Source organism: Ambystoma mexicanum, chromosome 8 (assembly GCF_040938575.1).
Source record: "Ambystoma mexicanum isolate Mex_15411 chromosome 8, UKY_AmexF1_1, whole genome shotgun sequence".
In the NCBI taxonomy this organism is placed as follows: Eukaryota; Metazoa; Chordata; class Amphibia; order Caudata; family Ambystomatidae; genus Ambystoma; species Ambystoma mexicanum.
The window spans coordinates 1,437,253,053-1,437,272,291 of record NC_090929.1 but is presented as its reverse complement, the minus strand read 5'-3'; the positions used below and the strand labels follow the sequence as shown (position 1 = coordinate 1,437,272,291).

The 19,239-nt window shown below is 48.2% G+C and overlaps 1 protein-coding gene across 4 annotated transcripts in view; it reads right to left on the bottom strand.

The window, feature by feature from the left end:
* ARHGAP19 (Rho GTPase activating protein 19) overlaps positions 1-19,239 on the bottom strand; it is a 507,107-nt gene that overhangs the window by 106,605 nt on the left and 381,263 nt on the right. For all 4 annotated transcript variants that reach the window (XM_069611587.1, XM_069611584.1, XM_069611586.1 and 1 more), the window contains exon 9: positions 6,887-6,985. In XM_069611587.1, the coding sequence (XP_069467688.1) occupies positions 6,887-6,985 (99 nt within the window). The remainder of the gene's footprint in view (positions 1-6,886; positions 6,986-19,239) is intronic.

Below are 19,239 nucleotides of genomic sequence, written 5' to 3'. Positions count from 1 at the left end.
TAGGGTACCATCATATCAGCCCCATTAAAAAAAAAAACTACACTTCAGGTACAGAGGTTGAAAAGACAGACTTGTCCCTGTAAGACCCAGCTCAACCCGAACTCCGGGACAGGCATGTCCCACTAATTGGATAATGCAGAGTCAGGCAAACTCTAGACTGACTTCACACCTGCAGCCTGTTGGTCAGCCCCAGGTGTATAAAAGGTGGGACTTTCCACAATATCAGAAGAAGCAGCTGGAGACACAGCAACAGGGAGCCTGCCTGGCAGTGTCCAGCAGGGGATACCTGACTTGCGAGGAACTTGCAGTTTGGAGAGGAGCAAAACCGAGGAGAGAATACTGGCGAAGAAAGACTGGCAGGCTGGACCACTATCCCGTGGCAGAGCAAAGGCTCTGGGATGAAGGGGCGCGGGAGCTTTGTCTCCAGGGAACCAAAGTTGTGAGAAGGGAAAGGTTGTGGAGAGGGCCAACCTTCCCTTCGCGTTTATGAGAAGTGCTCGCTCTACTGCCGTACCAGGAGTGTCCAAGGGGCAGGTGGTGAGACCCTTGCAGTATTCGGGAATAAAGTAAGTTAACCGGGAGAAGCCTTCATTGGCCGATGCGTCTAATAAAGAGAAAGACTCACGGTATGAATGAGCGGTCGGATACCAAGCATCAACTAACTGTTAATGGAGGAAGAAAGCTTCAGAGCGGAAGTGCGATCACAAGGGAAACTGGTTAAACGTTCTGAGTGAACGTAATGGCTGCAAAAGACAATTAGAGTGAATGAAAGTGGATACAAGGCTTCTGGTTGGCCCTGTAAGAAAGATTACGCTATTAAAGTCCCGGAAACCTTACAGAAGGAAATTGTGCTCCCGAGGAAGCCAGAGAGCAACTAAGTGGGAGAAAAGTGGCGCTGATCAAGCCGGAAGAACGTATGTAGAATGAAAGGACAACCCAGAAGAGATTATGAAAGATGCAACAGCTATACCCGAGGGCTGAGGCTAGGAGAAGGGAACTCAGAGTCTGAAAGGTATTGTGAACAGTGTTAAAAGATAAAGGCTGTTTTGTTTTAGTCCAGGCAACAACGTACGGTGACCTTTCTTTGGAGAAGAATCTGTGTATAGAGTGTTTAAAACTTGGGGAAGGGAATTTTCTAAAAAGTACTTGAGAGACTGGACTTTCCAGCACATTGTTAGGAATAGGAATAGGGCAAGTACGGGTTGTGACAAAGACAGTATTTTCTATTTTGGACTGCGAGACACATACTTGCCTTAGATACATCAGTTGAGGGAAGACTAACAGAGTTCGGGCTAGTTAGGAGTTATATCCATCCTGACAATTGGAATAATGGTTTTCCAACTAAATCTCTTGTGTAAGTGTCTGGCTGCTTGATACCATGTCTGCCTCACACCCTCCACCCCAAAATGCCCGGCTATCTCCATGAACACCAGTCTGGTTTCAGGGCAGCCAGAGGCAGGAAAACTACTGAACACCTGTGAAGAGCTACTCTCCTGATCCCCCTCTATTTTGCTTCTGCTTTTGACACAATAAACCACTCCATCATCTAAAATGTCTCCATGATACCCTACGCGGTTTATAGTGACTTTTTCTAATGTCATTTTCTCGACCAAATTTTGGCGAACATTTTTTTCTCAAATTTTTTTAAAATTATTTTATTTTTTTAAATGGGAAGGTTCCCCCCTTACCCCCAAACCTCTGTTTTTGTTTAACACTTTTTTTTTAACTAACAAAACCAAAAAACATACATTAAAAAAAATACATTTGAAAAACCAAATTTCGGCAAAATGTTCGACAAAATGGTGTTTCGAAAATACGTTTTCGAAAATATGACCGGATACCACCCTAGGCATCCCGGACAGGGCACTGGCGTGGTTGTCCGCCTTCCTTTCAAACAGACCTTCCCAAGTGCAAATGGGTCCTTTTTCCTCCTCCACCTCACTCTCTACCTTCACCATGGCTCTTCAACATCTACCTGGCCCCTCTGGCCCAATTGATCTCCACTTCGGACCTCATTTCCAGTGTTACGCTGATGAGACAGCTCTTTCAAGCTGCCTTCCCCTACCACCTCCTTCTCCCTCATACCAGACTGCCTGACTGCTATTCAGGCATGGTGCTCTGCCAATGATCTCTGCCTGAATGCCAGTAAGACAGGGATCCTTCTGATTGGGGCGCCTGCTACCCGTTCCCCCCTGCCCCCACCGCCGCCTATCTGGCCAGTCTCCCTGGGTCCTCTACCCTCACCTACTTGTGAGGCAAAAAAAGATCTTGGAATTATCTTTGACTCCTCTCTCTCTTACTCTCCTCACATGGACCTTGCCAAAAAGTCAAATTTCCAGTCTCAAGGGCATTATACCTTTCCTCACCTTCCCCCAGAAGCTCAACGTCTCCAGAGCCCTCGTTCTCACTAAGCTAGACAACTAGCCTCTTCCTCAACCTGCCTCCTTCCTCTCTTCGCCCCCTTCAACTAATGCAGAATAGGACTGCAAGACTTATCCATGGCCTCAAGCCCAGGGACCACATATCCATCCCTAAAATCTCTCCACTGGCTCCCAGTGACTGCAAGGTTCAGATTCAAGACCCTTTGCATCACCCAGAAGGCTGTCTGGGGCCCAGGACCTCTACATTCAACTTTCCCTCCCTAAATACCTCCTGGCAGAGTCCTTCGGTCTTTTGGCTCCAACTCTCTGCAGATCAAACGTTTCTCCAAGCAGAAAGTCAGAGGTAGATCCCTTTCCTCAGCCGAATCCTCCCTCTTTCCTCAGCCAACTCCTCCCTCTGGAAGGCCTCCCACCCCAATCAGATTTGAACGGGATCTTCTTAAGTTCCAGAAACTTGTCAAGACTTTCCTTTTCTCCTCTTCCTTCACTCACCCCCTCCTGTGCTAGCGCTCCATCTGCCAATGGGGCTTGGTTATCTTCAGAGTCATACGGGGCAGACCACCGCCCTACCAGTCCCTCCCCAGCACCTTTTCTCAGCACTTGCCCTCAGACCCCCTTTCCAGGACTAGCCCAAATTGGTTCTCCCTGTGCACTGCACTCTTGCTCCCCCACGTCCTCTGGAGCCCACCCAGCACTTGCCGGCCCCCCTGCCCCACCCTTAGGTGTACCCAACTCCTTACCACCTTGTCTTGCATGGTAGGATTGTCAGAAGGCCAATATAACCGTTTTTGTTGTTCTCATTTTCTGATTCCTATGTTGGCCCCCCCCCTACCCTCCTGCGACCCCCCACATCTCATCTTGGCGTGTGGTGCCTGAAACCACCTGTGTATAGGCGCAATACAATATCCAATAAAAGAAAAACATGTTTACTCACCTGTGAACTGGTCATGCCTCTTTTCCAAAAGTAAAGTTGTTGGATTCACTTAACTATTTCTTTCAGAATATTAGTGTATAAGTTTACTATCTGGCTCTTGCTTTTCCTGAGCTGGTGTATAGCCTGTCTAGAATAAGTCTGCCTTGGGTTTTACTCATCTTGAATAGCTGTGTGCCACTCTGTAATAAGTTAAAGAGTTATTGCTTACCTTAGTCTGTGTTCCACGGTTCTGAAAAGCAACTGTATTTGTATTTTACACTAAAATGTCTTAATCACCTGGTATAACCGTTATCCTGAAGGTAGTTATAGGTTTATACTGTTCCTTGAATCTGTGTTCCACTATTGAGAAAAGTATCCTAATAACAGGGATGGTTTTCTAAGTGATTCCTTAACCGAGTGCCACTGCATGACTGACAGGGTCTACTACCCTTGACTTACTGTAAAGTAATCTAAACTAACTGATGGTTTTACTCACTACGAACAGGTGTGTCCTATACGAAATGTGTTTGACAGGGTCTGACTTCCCTAGAAATACTGTTAGTTTTCTGAACCAGTTCTATGCTTTGGTAGTGTACTTTAAAGCATTGTGTTGTGTTTTTATAATTGGGTTTATAAATAATGTGATGGTACTTATTTACCCAAGATTCATCTTGGCCTGCTTGTATTTAAATAAAACATTTATTTTTTACAATACATAATGTTTCAGTGTTTCTTTGGGCCATATGTACACTACAATGTCTTTGTACCAAGCTACAGTCCTCTCCCGCCTAAGAGAAACCTGGCTGCTCTGTCTACGCTACCAAATACCGAGTTGGTACAGCCTTATACCAAGAGTGGAGTTTTGTACTGTCTCAATTGCATGGCCCTTAGTTGGACTTCAGAAAAACTGTCTCAACACCAGCAGAGCAGGCTGGGAGGCAGGTGCGGTTCTTCCGAAACAGCGGAAAGGAGTACAGAAGAGCTAAGGCGTCAAATAAACTGTCTAGAACTCCTAGCACAATCTTTTGCAATGAAGACATTGGCGAGAAACAAGGTGAACTGCTGCATACTCCTGAAGATGGACGTGTCCCCGGTGAGATACATAAACCACCTGGGGGTGGGGGAGGGGCGAGATCCAGGATGTTACCAGTATTAGCGAAGGGCTTCTGGCATTACTGTCTAGAGAAGCAGCTATCCCTCACTTTTCAGAGTATCTGCCTAGGGAGCAGAACGTGGTGGCGGACTGGAACTTCAGGTACCTCCAAGGACTCCAGCGACTGGAAGCTCGAGGGAGGTTTTTGCAAAATGGACAAGCTTCAGGGTCCTCTAGACATCAATCCAATTGCCTCCAGGTTCAACACTCAGGGTCCCAGGTTCTTCAGCTGGAGGTTAGATCCAGACACACTTGGAGCAGACAAGTTTCAGCACCATTGGGCGGGGTCGGAGGGGGGGGGGGGCCCGAGACATTACGCATTCCCCCCGTTAGCGAAGACAGCTACAGCATTGGCAAATATTTGCAGGGAACACACAGAGATAGTGATGGTTGTCCCTGACTGAAAGTTGTAAGCAGGGTTTCCAGTTCTGATGGAATTTACCTCTGATTTTTCTGAGGACTCTTCCTTAAAAACAGAACCTGCTACAGGACCCCACGGGTCAGTGTCACCCTCTGAGGATGGTGGACGCCCTTCTGCGTATAGCCTGCAAGGTATCAGGAGCAGATGGAGTGCGTCGGGTATTTTAGAATAAGCTGCCCAGCTCATCAAGGAGTCCTGGGCTCCATTTACGCTATGGAGCTATGACGCAGCATGGGACAAGTGGGCGCGCTGGTGCAGGCAGCGAGGCCTTCAATCCATTTCTGCCCTAGTAATGCAGGTGGTGAACTATTTCGCCATTCTAGCGGAAGGTGGCAGGGCATTCGGGACTCTTAGGCATGCATAGATCGTCAATACCAGCTGGATGCACACTAGTAGACGGCAAGCCGGTGGGGGAACATCCAGTGGTAGTACGGCTCCTAAAGGGAGTCATGTTTCGTGCTCCGCTGCCGGCCAAGAATGCTTACCTTTGGAACATCAACAATGTTCTGGTGCTGTTACCGAGTTGGCCGTCTAATAAATACTTGTCCCTACAGCTGCTGTCAGGCTAGCTAGCGATGCTGTTGTGTCTGGTATCTTGTAGGAGAGTGTCAGATGTCAAGGCCCTAGAGGTGGACAGGAAGTTGATCTCCCCTGCGGAGGAGGCTTAACGTGATGAGGATGACAAAGACTAACTCTAGGGTTATTTCATATCAGTATTTGTCGGATCAGCCTAAGCTGTGTGTGGCTTCCTATATTAAAGATGAGAGTAGAACAGCAGAGTTTAGGCCAGCAGGGGTTACCCAGCTGCTTATAGCACAGAGAAAGCCTTTCAAGGCAGTAGCGTTAGCAACTATAGCCAGATGGGTCAGGGAGATCATGGCACAGGCAGACAGACTGCCAACATTTGAAGCGCATTCCTTGAGAGAGGCGATGGCCTCCAAGGCATTCGTGGTAGGTGCCAGTCTGCAAGATATATTGTGAGCAGCGGACTCGTCCAGTGACCCCCCTCCTTTAGGGAGTTTTATTTCAAGCCTGTGGCATCAGTGGCAGCGCCGGTAGTGCAAAGCTTTGAACAAGCATAATGCCCGCCTCCTGTCTTGAAATAGATTGAAGATTACCGAGGCTTACAGCACAGGGAGTCTTGATTCTATTAACGACACAAAGGCAAGCATTATTCGCGCCCTTAATATGGAGCGATTATATAGAATATATGTTCATATGCTAACTGAGCTGAATATATGGCTGCGTATTCCTGCCTTGATCTGTGGTTTTTAAACTTTGCAGGAGAATGCCAGAAGAACGACTGATGCTGGCAGGGAGAGCAGGAGCGGATACAGGTAGTACCGGTCAAGGAGGATCTAGCAAGCGACGGAAGTGCCGAAGTGTTGTTTCTGTGTTGCCCATGGTCTCTGTTGTCTTAGAGACAGTCGTTCGTGGACAGTTGGTGCTAGGTGTTAGTTTAGAGCATCTCAGAAGAGCAAGACACGTGTATACGACGTGACATCCTGGGGTGCAGTAAAGAGGAAGTGGTGTATGTAACTACAGGACAAGGATGGGAGACAGGGAGTTGTAGTTCCCAGTTTTGAAAAAGAAAAACATGGTTTTTACAATTTGTATGGCAGTGTATGAGTTTTGAAACTGCTGGATAGCCAAAATTAGAGGAAGTTGAAGCATAATGCTCGCCTCTGTGTCTCTAATAGAATCAAGACTCCCTGGCTGTAAGCATGGTTGATCTTCATTGTGCTCAACACTTGGGTGTGATTAGGGGCATTTTAAAAATCGTGAAATAAATATTACAAACTACAACTATCTCTACCAGGTAATATTTAGCATACACTAAACCTAGAATCAAACACTATCTAGTTAGACCATTTTCAACTCATAAGCCATTTTTACCTTACTGAATAGCCTATAACTGATCACTTGAGGCACAATTTTCTATAACACAAGTACTCAATTTACAAATACTGATTTTTCCAAATGGGTCATTTATCAAGTGTAAACCCCAAAGATATTACCTTAATAAGACCACCAAGGGACCTTGATCGGATATGCTTCTTTCCCAAAGGAGTGTCCCTGTCAGACAGAGGAGTGCCACCGTCTGGATGTTTATTAAACTGAAACAAAATAACAGATTTTAAGTACTGACCCTTAAATCATGCAAGTGAAAACATGTGTAGGTTATTCAGACTACTTCTCTGCAGTAAGCAAAGAGACTGACAATGAAGCAGCAAGGTTTTCGCTTAAAAGACATCTCGACCCATAAAAGATGGTTTTGCCACAAAGGGGGCATACATGCACCGTACTTATGTAAAACCAATATAATCATGACCACTATTTATTTACCATTTACGCAATCAGAAATGCACTCCGGCACCTGTCTGGCAAGCCCAACATTCCACTTGCAATTGAAATCATAGGTCTGGAAAGGAACAGCAATCGTTGAACAACTTGGTCACTGAGGAAGCATCTAAGGAATTTACCTTCACGAGTAATGCACACAAACAGTATAGAAGATTGTAACGAAGGGCCAACCGAACACACACAAGTCAAATGAACAGCTTCATCAACCAGAGCAGGAGGAGGGAGGAGAACACCTACAGAGCCTAGAGGAGTTGCAATAGAAACAATATAGGATACTAAAGGTTAATGGGGCCCGTGCTGGGGTAACACAATGTGTCTCAAGGGTCTAACTATGGGAAATCTGATTCGATCCAGAGTCCCCAATATACTAAAAGGTCCCAGTTTCTGGACAGTCTAACAGCAAGTACTTCTGCCCCCTTGCTATAGGTGATTTTTGAGAGTTAAATAGCCTCACCATATTAGACAAAATAAATAAGAATGGGAAGAAAACTCAAATGTGCCAAAGCCAGGTTGGCGCATTTGAGTTTTCCTCCAAATCTTATGTATTTTGAGTATTGGTGTGTGTGGCAGCCACACATTTTGGGAAGAACCTATGATTGACAACCACTATTTCTGTCACTTTAACTTTCAACAGATAAAAGAGGAAGCGCTAAGGGAGAGCTTTGTAGGCTGCACCGTCTATTTTCAGCCTCACCATCTTACCATGCGTCAGCCACCTGAACCAGAAGAACGATGTCTGACGCACTACTGCCAGAAAGTAATTTTTCCCCTATTGCTTAGGATTTTTTTGATAAAACATTTTTATTATCATTTGATTACAACATAAACAAAACAACCAAAACGAAAAAGGGAGGAACAAGAAAGAGACGAGGCAGTTACATCTACTGGGCCGGCCCGGCCCACCTTACAATAATAATTGTCTTGCAGCACCATTTTCGTGGAGTACGGTCACGGTTCACCTTATAAGTGTTCAGGGTGATGTCCCCGGAGTCCGTATACTTCAGGGCCCTCTCTCCTCCCATGCCGCCCATATTTTGGAGGCTTTGTTGGGACAGCCTCTTGCGGTATAGATCCTTCTTTCAATCATAGCACGTGTGTACATGTCCAATGCCCATTGCTCCAGTGTCGGAGAGTCCGGGGTTCCCCATCTCTGTGCAATATTGCGCTTGATTAGGGCTGCTGCCGTATGCAATAGCAATTCTTCCCATTTGTTCAGTTCGTGCTCTCCCGGTGCTCCCAGGATTGGGACCTTCGGGTCCATGTCTATAGTTTTGGAGAGTATCCGGGCCAGTTCCCGACAGCAGGCCTCCCAGAAAGTACGGATCCGGGGACAGGACCACAGGATGTGAAAGGTGGTCCCCTCCTCATCCCCGCACCTGAGGCAGTTTGTTGCTTTCTCCCACCCAAACATAGCAGTTCTAGGATAATACACTATGCAGTATTTTCAGTTGCACCAGTCTAAGTCTCGAGGAAATGGCGGCTTCCCGTGGGTGCATTAGTACCCGATCCATTCCTCAGGGTCGATCTCCCCTACATCTATTTCCCACTTGGCCTTTAGATTGGTCAACTCAGGGGTTGCGAAGGAAGTGATGGCGTTATAGAGAATGGATATGCATTTGGAGGGGATATATTCAGGTAAAATGTTGCGTTCTAGAGGTGAGCATTCAGGGATATTGTCCTCTGTCGATATATGTACTCTCAGGGCATGGGACATTTGCATGTGATGGTATCTCATTGTCTGGGAGCTGGAACCTGCATTGTAGGTCCGCAAACGGGGCAAGATTCCCATCCTTAAAGACTTCTCCCACCCTCTGGATCCCAGCCCTCACCCAGCATGGCCAGGGCTTGAGCTTCGCAATTTCTTTCAGGTTGGCGTTACGCCATAGGGGTTGCGCCGCTGATAGTCTGTTCCCCCACCCCACAAACTTGTGGACGTTCCTCCAGGTGGTAATAATCTGTGCCTTCATTGTTAGTGGGGAAGATCTGGGGGGGGGGTTTGGTACAGTAGTTGCAATGGGTCGGTGTTGTGCATAGTTCCCACCTCGGCTTTTAAATGGGGTAATTCCTGGTCTCCGTGCAGAAGGTCATTAACCACCACCAATTGGGAGGCCCAATAGTAGGTCTGAAGGCGGGGCACTCCGATCCCACCCTCCCAGATCGACCTCTGAAGTGTGGCCAGGGCTATACGTGCTTGTCCTCCGCCCCATAGGAGCTCCCTGAGGAGGGTTTCCACCCGGCCAAATTCCGTCCCCGAGATCTGCAGTGGGGCGTTTTGAAGGACGTAAAGGAACCGCGGGAGAGCTAACATTTTAAAAAGGGCGGCTCTACCCAGGAGGGTCAGGGGGAGAAGCTTCCAGTGTTGTACATCGTTGGAGAATCAGTCCATGATCGGTTTGAGATTGTGCATGGTATAACTGGTAAGATCTGTTATCCATATCCCAAGATATCGAAAGCCAAATTGTTCTATGTGGTATGGACAGTCGGGTGGATCAGGCTGACCCCTACCCTTCACCGGGAAGAAAAGGGATTTCTTCCAATTGATCCTTAGACCGCTAAATTTCCTGTATTGGACAAGCATCCGGGTCACTACGGGGCAGGTTCGGACAGGATCTCCCAGGTAAATCAGGAGATCATCCGCGTATAGGGATATCCGGTCTTCGTGTCCCTCTGGCCACCTGAATCCTATCCAGGATGTGCTCTGGCGAAGCCATATGGCCAACGGCTATCACAAGAGCGAAGAGAAGGAGGGAAAGGGGGCAACCCTGTCTTGTACCCCTGCCCAGTCGGAAAGAGCGAGAGGTCCACCCATTCACCCTGACCTCCGCCCGGACATTTGTATACAGCAGTTTCACCCATCCCAGGAATCCCTCCCCGAAGCCCATGCGTTCCATGATCTCCCAGAGGCCATCCCATCGGACCAAATCGAAGGCCTTCTCAAAATCAATCGCTAGAAGAGCAAGCGGGTTGTTAATGGTGGGAGCCCACTCTAACGCCAAGTGGAGTCGACGCAGGTTCATACGGGTCGATTTGTGGGGCATAAAGCCACATTGATCCGGGTGTATTAGGGCTTCAGCCACCGGTTGTAACCTGTTGGCTAGGAGTTTGGCAAGGACCTTAGCCTCGCCATTGATTAGCGAGATTGGCCTATAGGAGGTGCACTGATCCTGGGGCTCATCAGGTTTAGGGATGACCACAATGGTGGCCTTACAGAGGTCCTGCGGGAGGGTGCCCTGTTCCCGGGCTGTCAAAAACATTTTATGGAGGGAAGATGTAATGTTGCCCTCCCCAGCTTCCGCCAGGTTTCAGCTGGGAACCCATTCGGGCTCGGTGTCTTCCCGGTTTCAATTGCGCTAGTGCTTCGGCAACCTCGGTCTCTGAGAGGGCAGAGTCGAGACTCGCCCTTTGCTGTTCCGAGAGAGTCGGGAGTGGTATGTCTCTAAGGAGAGTTGGGTCCAGCTGCAGGGTCGGGGCCCGATAGTGTGTTTCATAGAATTGGGCGAAGGCCTCGGCTATCTCAGCGTCCGATGTGCACCTTTCACCCCTTAAGGTGACAATCTCACAAACGCAACGTTGTCCCTCATTCCTTTTCTCCAGCCAAGCTAGCATTCTGCCGGCTTTGTCCCCATGTTCATAGATTCTGGCTCGAGAGTCCCAATGGGCTTGTTTAGCATTGTCCAATAAGAGGTTTCGGAGCCGCTCAGTGGCTCGTTTAAGGGAGAGCTGGGTCTGTGGGGATGGGTCAAGGATGTGTTCGCTCTCGCGTCGGGCCAGTTCGCCCTCCGCTGTTCTTATGTCTCGGAATCTCACCCGCCTCCTATTTGCCACCCAGGAGATTATGGCGCCCCGTAAGACTGTCTTATAGGCCTCCCATACCACCACTGGGTCCTGTTCTCCGTTATCATTAAACTCGAAGTATTCGGTGGAGACTTCCGTAAGGTGGTCAAATAGCTCGGGGAAACCCAGATAGTAAAAGTTCTAGGGGGGGGGGGGCCCTGTGTGCGAATTTCCACAAGTAGGGGTGAGTGGTCTGAGATGTCCCGGGGAAGGAAGTCGGCCGCTCGTGCCCTGTAAAGATCTGTGTGTGGGACAAAGATAGTCAATCCTGGAGAGGGAGCCGTGGGCTCCAGAGTGAAAGGAGTACCCTCTGGTGTCCGGGTGTAACTCTCGCCATACATCCCCCGAACCCAAAGCAGATGCAAAGTTATACAGTTTCGTAGGGGTATCCGGGTTGCAATGTCTAAGGTGCGTATGGTCAGTGGTATTGCACATGACATCATTAAAATCTCCCCCCAGAAACAGCCTATCAGGTTGGTGTTTTCCAATGAGGGCCGTCAAGTCCTCCAGCAGCTCCTGCCCCAACCCAGGTGGGGAGTACACTGAAGCAAAAGCGACCCTCTCCTCCAAAAGCATTCCCAGAATCAGCACATAGCGGCCCCTAGGGTCCTGTTCCAGTCTCTGAATAGCAAAAGGAATGCGCTTGTGTACAAGAATGAGGGTGCCCCTGGATCCCATTGTGTAACCCACATGGAAGGCCGTCCTGTAGCCTGTGCGTTGGAAATGGGCACAGTTTGATCCCGCAAGGTGCGTTTCCGATAGCAGGGCCACGTCGGGAGAGTGTCTGCTAAGTAGTTGCTTAATCAGACGCCTTTTGATCGCGGAGCCCATCCCATTTACGTTCCAGGTGAGTACCTTAAAAGATTTGGGGCGTTCAGTCGGGATCGACTGGGGTTGTATGGATGCCATCTGAAAGTCGGGATAAGAGATTGGGCGGGTGATTCACGAGGAGGGTGTCCCCGTCAGTGGTGATATATTGCGCTGCCTGCCCAGGGTAAATGGTATTGTACTGTCTGGACCATCTGTGGCCTCGTCCTCCCATGAACCTCAACAAACCCTGGAGTTTGCAGTGACGCGTTGCTCCCAGGGTAACAAAATACTCCCTATAACTTTCCCTTCCCTCCCCCTCCCCATACTCCACCTCAACACGAAGTACCTGTAGCCCCAACATCGTTGACTCTCAAAGAGGGTAGAGCGTCAACCTTGCAAACCCCGTTTAGGTTAAAACTAAAGAAGTTAGGAAGGGGGGAGGGGGGGAGTCTTCTCCCAGGTGCGATGGAGATACGCCACCGCTAGCCACAATATTAACGACGTAAACGACTTACAAGAGTTTTGCGGCACCACCTGGCTTAGTCCGTGGTATCAGTTCGGTCTCACACCCGCTTGTGGGATCGGACCCCCCGCGGGGGGCCCGCCAGAGTCAGTCCCCGGCTTCCGCCAGTTGGTTCGGTGAGGGTGCTTGATCCGGCTCCGGTGGGTGTTGTGCCGGTGGCCTGGGATTTCTGTCTCTGTTGGCTCGAGGTGCCGACCAGTCTCCCTCGATATGCTGCTCTGCCCAGCGCCAGGCCTCCCTTGGGTCGCTGAAGTGGACAGTTGTTCCCTTGTAATAGATTTTCAGCTGCGCCGGGAAGAGGAGGCCGTATTTGACTTCCATCACTTGCAACTGCCTTTTAAGTTTATCAAAGGATTGTCGTGCTTTCTGGACCTCCCGCATGTAGTCAGGGTAAAAAGGCTATCTTGGATCCATTAAAGGTGATCGAGCCTTTGGTTCGTGCAAGGTGCAGCAGCGTCTCTCGATAGTTCAATAGTCTTGCTATCACCGTTCTCGGGGGAACACCGGGCACTGGTCTACCCGTGGGCATTCGGTGGGCCCTCTCAATAGAAAAGAATTTAGAGAAGGATTGCTGGTCGAACAGGTCCATCAGCCACTGCTCCAAAAAAAGCTTCATGCAGGGGCCTTCGGCCATCTTGGGAATACCTAAAATCTGAATGTTGTTGCGTCTGGACCTGCCCTCTCCTTCTTCGACTCTGGCTTCCAGAGTTTTGAGTTTGGCGGTGACCCCTTGAAGCTGTTGTTGCACTGCGTGCAGTCCATCCTCTGTGTTGGAAATTCGCTGTTCCGCCTCGCCCGTTCGTGCTGACAATTTCTGCAGGTCGTGTCGGAGGAGGGACACGTCCAGGCTGATTCCGTCCATCTTCTGCTCCATCGATGTGCGGGAGTCTGCTATGGCCGCCATAACGTCCCTCAGGGAGAGTCCAGGTACCGAGTCCTCCTCTACCGACGCCAGCGGTTGGGAGTCGGGGGGGTTGCGTTGGAGTGATTGTGTACTGTTCGATTCGATTTTACATGGTGGGCCGTCTAGCTTTGTCTTTCCCCATGTCCGTAGCCGGGCACTCACCGCTGTATGCGGGTCTTTGTCGCGGCGACCGACTGGCCACGCCCATCTCTCCTCGTCCGGGCGGGGCGGTTCAGAGTCTGGCCAGCCGATTCCTCCAGTCGGGGTCCCACGGGGCCATGCCATAGCTCCCGGCCCTTGCCAGTCCTCCAGAGCTCCATCCCCGACTCCGACTGGCAACCACTTCAGTGTGCGTGGATAGCCCGGTCCCCGCTCAAAGCGCGCCCAGTGCTCCGGCGGCCATCTCGGTTCGTCAACGGGCCTCACCAGCGTCTCCTTCCTGGGCTCCCACCTCTGCAGCCCCGGCGCATTTCAGGCTGGAATTCACCCCAGACGTGCCCTGGGGTATCACGCACCTGAGATCGTATTTTGGGGGTCACCAGATGGTCTTAAGTAGTCGTTTATAACAGGATATTACGCTGCGGCAGCGGGAGCTCCAGAGGCGCACGTCTACCGCATTGCGCAGTTGGCCACGTCCCCCCTATTGCTTAGGATTTTTAATCAGGCGTCAACCCTGGAGCCAAGGGTTTCCCTCATGGGCCAGCTTCTCTTACTCCTCCTTGCTCCGATGTTTGACAGCGTCCTAGGAATTTCCCCATGTCAGGTCTTTGGTTTCTCTCTTGGTCTGGTCTCAGCCAATGTCCGAGATAACCCTCAGCAGACTTCCTAGTTTCTCTCTCCTTTCTCTGGTCTCAGGGACGATCAGAGAAACAGCCCACAGGGGGTTTTCTGGTTTCTCTCTTCTTGGTCGTATCTCTGACCACATTTCACATGTCCGCGTGGGGGTTTCCCCCTCTTCATTCCTGCAGGTCGGCAATTCTGTTTATGTCACACCCCAACTTACTGCAGGTTATTATAGCATACATTGTCCCAATTGTTCTCTAATGGGTACAACTGGTGATTCCTACTTTCCTCTTCACTTCGTCGTAGAGGAGCTGTTGGATGCATCCCCCCTCCACCCCACCATGACACCAACCCCCCCCCCCCCCCCCAACTACTGCCACCTCACCGATGTCATACTGGAACAACAGGAGAAGGGTCCTATACGGGACTCCATGTGTTATGCCTATAGCGTATTGAGTGTACGAGAGACGATATGCAATCAGACAACCGTATCGAATTTACCCTTGCACTGAAAGTGTGGAAGGATGTTGTGTGGAAGGATTTCAGCACGTACCATTGGATATCGTGTAGCGCTGTGTGAAATCCGGCATGGGGAGAGTTATGTCATAAAGAAGCTAGAGGAGGACATACTGAAACGATGTGAAAATACTGAAGTGTAACAATGTAACTGAAGTGGTAAGTGAAACATGTACGAAACGATAAAGTAATCATGAATGCAAAAGAAGACAAAGTAACTTGCTGACCAATAAGTGTAAATAGGCAGTAACGCAAGGTAGATGAGATACATAGAAGATTGTTATAGAGGAATATAGAACGTGACTAGGACGGCCATAATTGGAAAATGGACGCCGGCTCGTGTGAAGATTCAATTCATCTACCTCAGAAACAGATCAAGGTTACAAAGACAATGGAAGAACATCTTTGTGTGCAAAACAAAGAGGAGTCTATGTTGGCTTGGAATCAAGGATGCCATTTTTAAGGAATAGCTGCAAAGCACGAAGTGAGGCAGACAGAGGATCCATGGACGAGACATATTTCTCTTAAAATTAAAGAAGAAAACAGCTGCAAGAACCAAGTATTGGACAATTAAAAGTGTATAAAGCCTATACAAAGTAGAGTGAGAAAGTCTATAGAGGGCAAGAAGAACAATGACGCTCCGTATAATTAAATCAAATCGCAGTAAATAAGAGGTCGAAAATTACAAATTTGCAGTCTTTTCAAATGTGCCTCAGAAGTGCGAAAACAAGGGCTATTTAATAAGACTCGGATGAAAATAGAGATGCTTTTACACTGCCTCGAATGTCCCAGAACAGAGAGCAGGCTACAAGGTCCACTACAGACAGGAAACTTTGGCTCATGGCCGGACTGATGAGAGATGGACTAATTGGGAATGTGGGAAGTAATGAGAGGTGATTCAAAGGCTTAGGTTTCGTTTTGCTTACGTGCTGCTAGCCGAGCCAAAAGTCCAGGGTTGGGTGGGAATGCCAACGGTTTATAGTGATGGCATCGAATGCCAAAACATCTAAGACAAAGCAACAAAAAAAAAAAAGCACCAAATGTATTATTTTTTTTAATTTTTTTTTTATAATGGGGGTTCCCCCGAATCCCAGTTTTTCTACCTCTTAAAACCCATTACAATTAAAATGAAACCTTTACCTTTCGATGCTTTTGTCATTCAATGCTTTGTATTTGAGGCATTGACTGGATACCAATGCCAACCAATTAGTGGGTCTATGGGGCAGCCTGCTATACAATGTTGCATGGATTCATCTGCTACCATTTTATTTGCTATAATCAGTATTATACATATTTAGAGGTAGTTGGAGGTGAGCCTCACAGATAAGAGACAGCCAATGGTGTACTGACCCCTATGTATTCTATAAGCAGATATATTCCCCTAATCAATACCTCCCGCTAATACGTTTTATACTTTGCCACGCACGATGACGTCATAAATGACACATATTGGGGTATAAGACCTCTGTTTAATCAAGTTTGTGAGAGAGTGTGCAAACATCAGTCCAATGTCTGCTAAGTGACCCCGCTTTATTAAATTGAGAATAAAGTAGTACTTTGCCATATTCTTTGCATCTGTCTGGTTATTTGGTCTAAGATCTTTGTTGGTAATTCCATCTAGCGCTAGAGATGCTTCATGGTGCTAGAGCACAAAGTGATGGTTGGTACTGCCCAATTCCTACCATCAATGTCTGGTTCTCTAACAACCATTCTTTGCTCGGGATACTCGTTATCTTTCTCTTCTGGTGACTGTGCCTGAATGCTGCAGGCATGAAGTTCAAAATATCTTTCCAGCATTTTGGGAGGAGGAAACAAACCAATGATATTCATGAAGTCAGCGTGACTGAAAATTGTGTCCACCCTTGAACTGGCATTAAGGGAATAATGCCTACAAAAAGGGATGAAGGGTAGTCCAAGTGGCTGCTTTGCAAATATCTTCTAGAAGAACATGTTGCTGAAAAGCACATCAGGATGTTTCTGTTTGAGGTTTGCTCTCCTGGGTACAAAGTTCTTCAAGTGCCACTGTAATGGCTAAACGTTCCAAATAAAACCTTACTTTAGATATTTATTTTTTATTTATTTTCCTCTCTCTGTCTCGCTTTTTTTTCAGGGTGCCATTTTCACTTGTTTACCTCTACTCCAGAGTGTTTGTTCCCCTCCAGGACTCCACACGCTCTCTACTGTGGGTTTTCCTCTCTTCCATCCCTGTTCCAGGGTGTCTTTGATTTCTTCCCCTCTTCTGGGGTCTCTTGATTCTAGTTTCCCTCTGTTGGGGTATCTTCACTCGCTCTCCTATTGATTCTCGTCCACCTTCTCTTGGGATATTTTGACTCTCTCTTTCTCTTGCAATCTCTTGACTCTCGCTCCCTCTCTTGGGGTACCTTCACTCACTTAGGGTTAACAAAGGGGATGAGTTTCTTGCGTGTCTCCACACTGGGCTCACCCCTTCATGCCTCTTGCACCTTCAGGAGTAGTCAGGCTGCCCACAGTCCCGACTGGGGAATTTTAGGTTGCCTAACCCCTTCAATAGGCTAGCATGGCCTTCCTTTCTTCCATCTCCTCTGGGTTAATGGATCAGAGGGTTGTGGGCCTCTTCTCCCCCTCTGGGTTCAGCTGGGCGCTCTCAGATTCAGCATAGCAGGCCAGCTACCAGTCACAAACAGCCTTTTTTCCCCTGCTTCAGGCTTCTTCTCCACTGCCTTACCTCAACCAGCGACAGAGACAACCAGTCCGCAGCTGAGACAACTTGCACCTGAACTGGCTCTGCTTTTATTCAGTCCTTTCTCCCCTTAGCCGACTACTGGTTGGCTGAACTGTCTGGCTTCACCATTGGTGGAAGTAGTGAGTACGCCATAACCTCCCAGGGTACGCCATCCCCTATTGGTCAGTTTTAATACCAGATGGATCAATTAGGAGTGCCAATTAACTCACGTATATAAGAGCTCTGCTCCAATTTCTCTGGTTTGATGCTCCTGGGTAGATGGTAGGCATGGCTCTTTGTTCCTCTTTCCTCATGAAAAATGGTTTTATTTAAAAAAATAATTCCATGCCTTTGTGGTGTTGTAAATGTTATTTCACTAATTGTCAGTTTACCCACGGTTCTGAATGGGGAATTGAACCCAGGTCTTCTAGATGGGATGTAACCATTCTACTAGTGTGGTATTTCAGCTGTACTGTTATTCAGTGGTGAGGGAGCCTAAACATTTTTCTTGTAGCCGATTAGGGATTTTCCTCTCTCCATGCTGGCACCGCGTCTTGCTGCACATTGCCAGTTTGACCAGCCGCTCCTCTCCCTACAAAGCCACAGGGATTCAGCGATATGTTATCTGCGCGAGTAGAGAAAAAGCCTCGATTCACCACACGCCCCAGTGGAAAAGGATGAAGCAGCTCATTAAAATGCCTACCAATGAAAGGAACAGAGTAAGAACACAGTGGATCCCCAGTTGAGGACACTGCCACACTGTTGAGATGTACGTTCGTAACAAATTGAATGTTGGCCTGAACATGTAAATGTTCAGAAGAATGACCGTACATTCGAGGGAATTAAGAGGATGAATTTGCTTTTCTACATGCACCAGTGACAAAACCTGATTCACTATTGAACTGATACCTAGTAGGTCGCTTCTTTACAGCTTTCAAAATGTCCAGATTCTCCCGAGACAAGCATAGGTGACTAAACTGAGATTGGGGGACTAGGCTGCTATGGCTAGTGACCAAGAGGAAGGGTGGAGAACTAACTTCATGCTAGTACAAGAGGTAACTGCCCCCCTTGAACCCTCCCCAAACACCCGCAACAGCAGCTTTATGGCCAGGCAGTCTGAATTCCAGGAGCTCTGAAAATCAAATCCTGCTCAGCCGAGGGACAACCAGAATTGGATGGTACCTCATTGACCACCTGGACTCTTCTAGTACTTTTGACACCATCAGACGAATGGCATGAAGAGTCTTAACGTCCCATCGATGGAGGAACACATGGTCTAGGGAGTTGGGACTCGGGCTGCTACAGGAGGTAAACCACCGATATTTCTTAATTTGTGTGTTGTAAAAAGGTTTTAAGGGGAGAGTCCTGTTTCCAGAAAATCAGAACTAGCATTCACACTGCAATGCCCCATTCAATGGAAGCCAAACTCAACCTGCCAAGGATACTTGCACACTGAGCTTTACCGCCACGTGGGTTGCCACAAACGAGACTTAATTCTTGATGCACCACTTTCACAGCATGACTGCTAATTTGCAAAAAGGACAGGTGATCCCGTGCCCCTTTGTTCGCTTAGATACAACACAGTATTCATGTCCGTCAAGAACACCATCCTCCAGCCCAATGATGAAGGAAAGAAAGCTTTGAGGGCCAGAAATATCGCTTTTAACTCCAGGACATTAATGTGGAGAGCTCCATCAGACCACAAATGATGGATTTCCAAGTCCTCCACGGTCTGCATGAAAGATTGAGCTCCTAGATCCTCCAACGAAGATCTCCTGCAGTTGAAAAAGTCATAGACCATCGACTCACCAAGTGCAGTTGGGTCTCGCTTTTAAAAAGCCTTGAATAGAGAACCACCCCCAAACAGGATGCCATGAGACCTAGAGTCCAGACAAAGGGCAGGCCGTCTCACTGAATCATACATTCAGATGCAAGA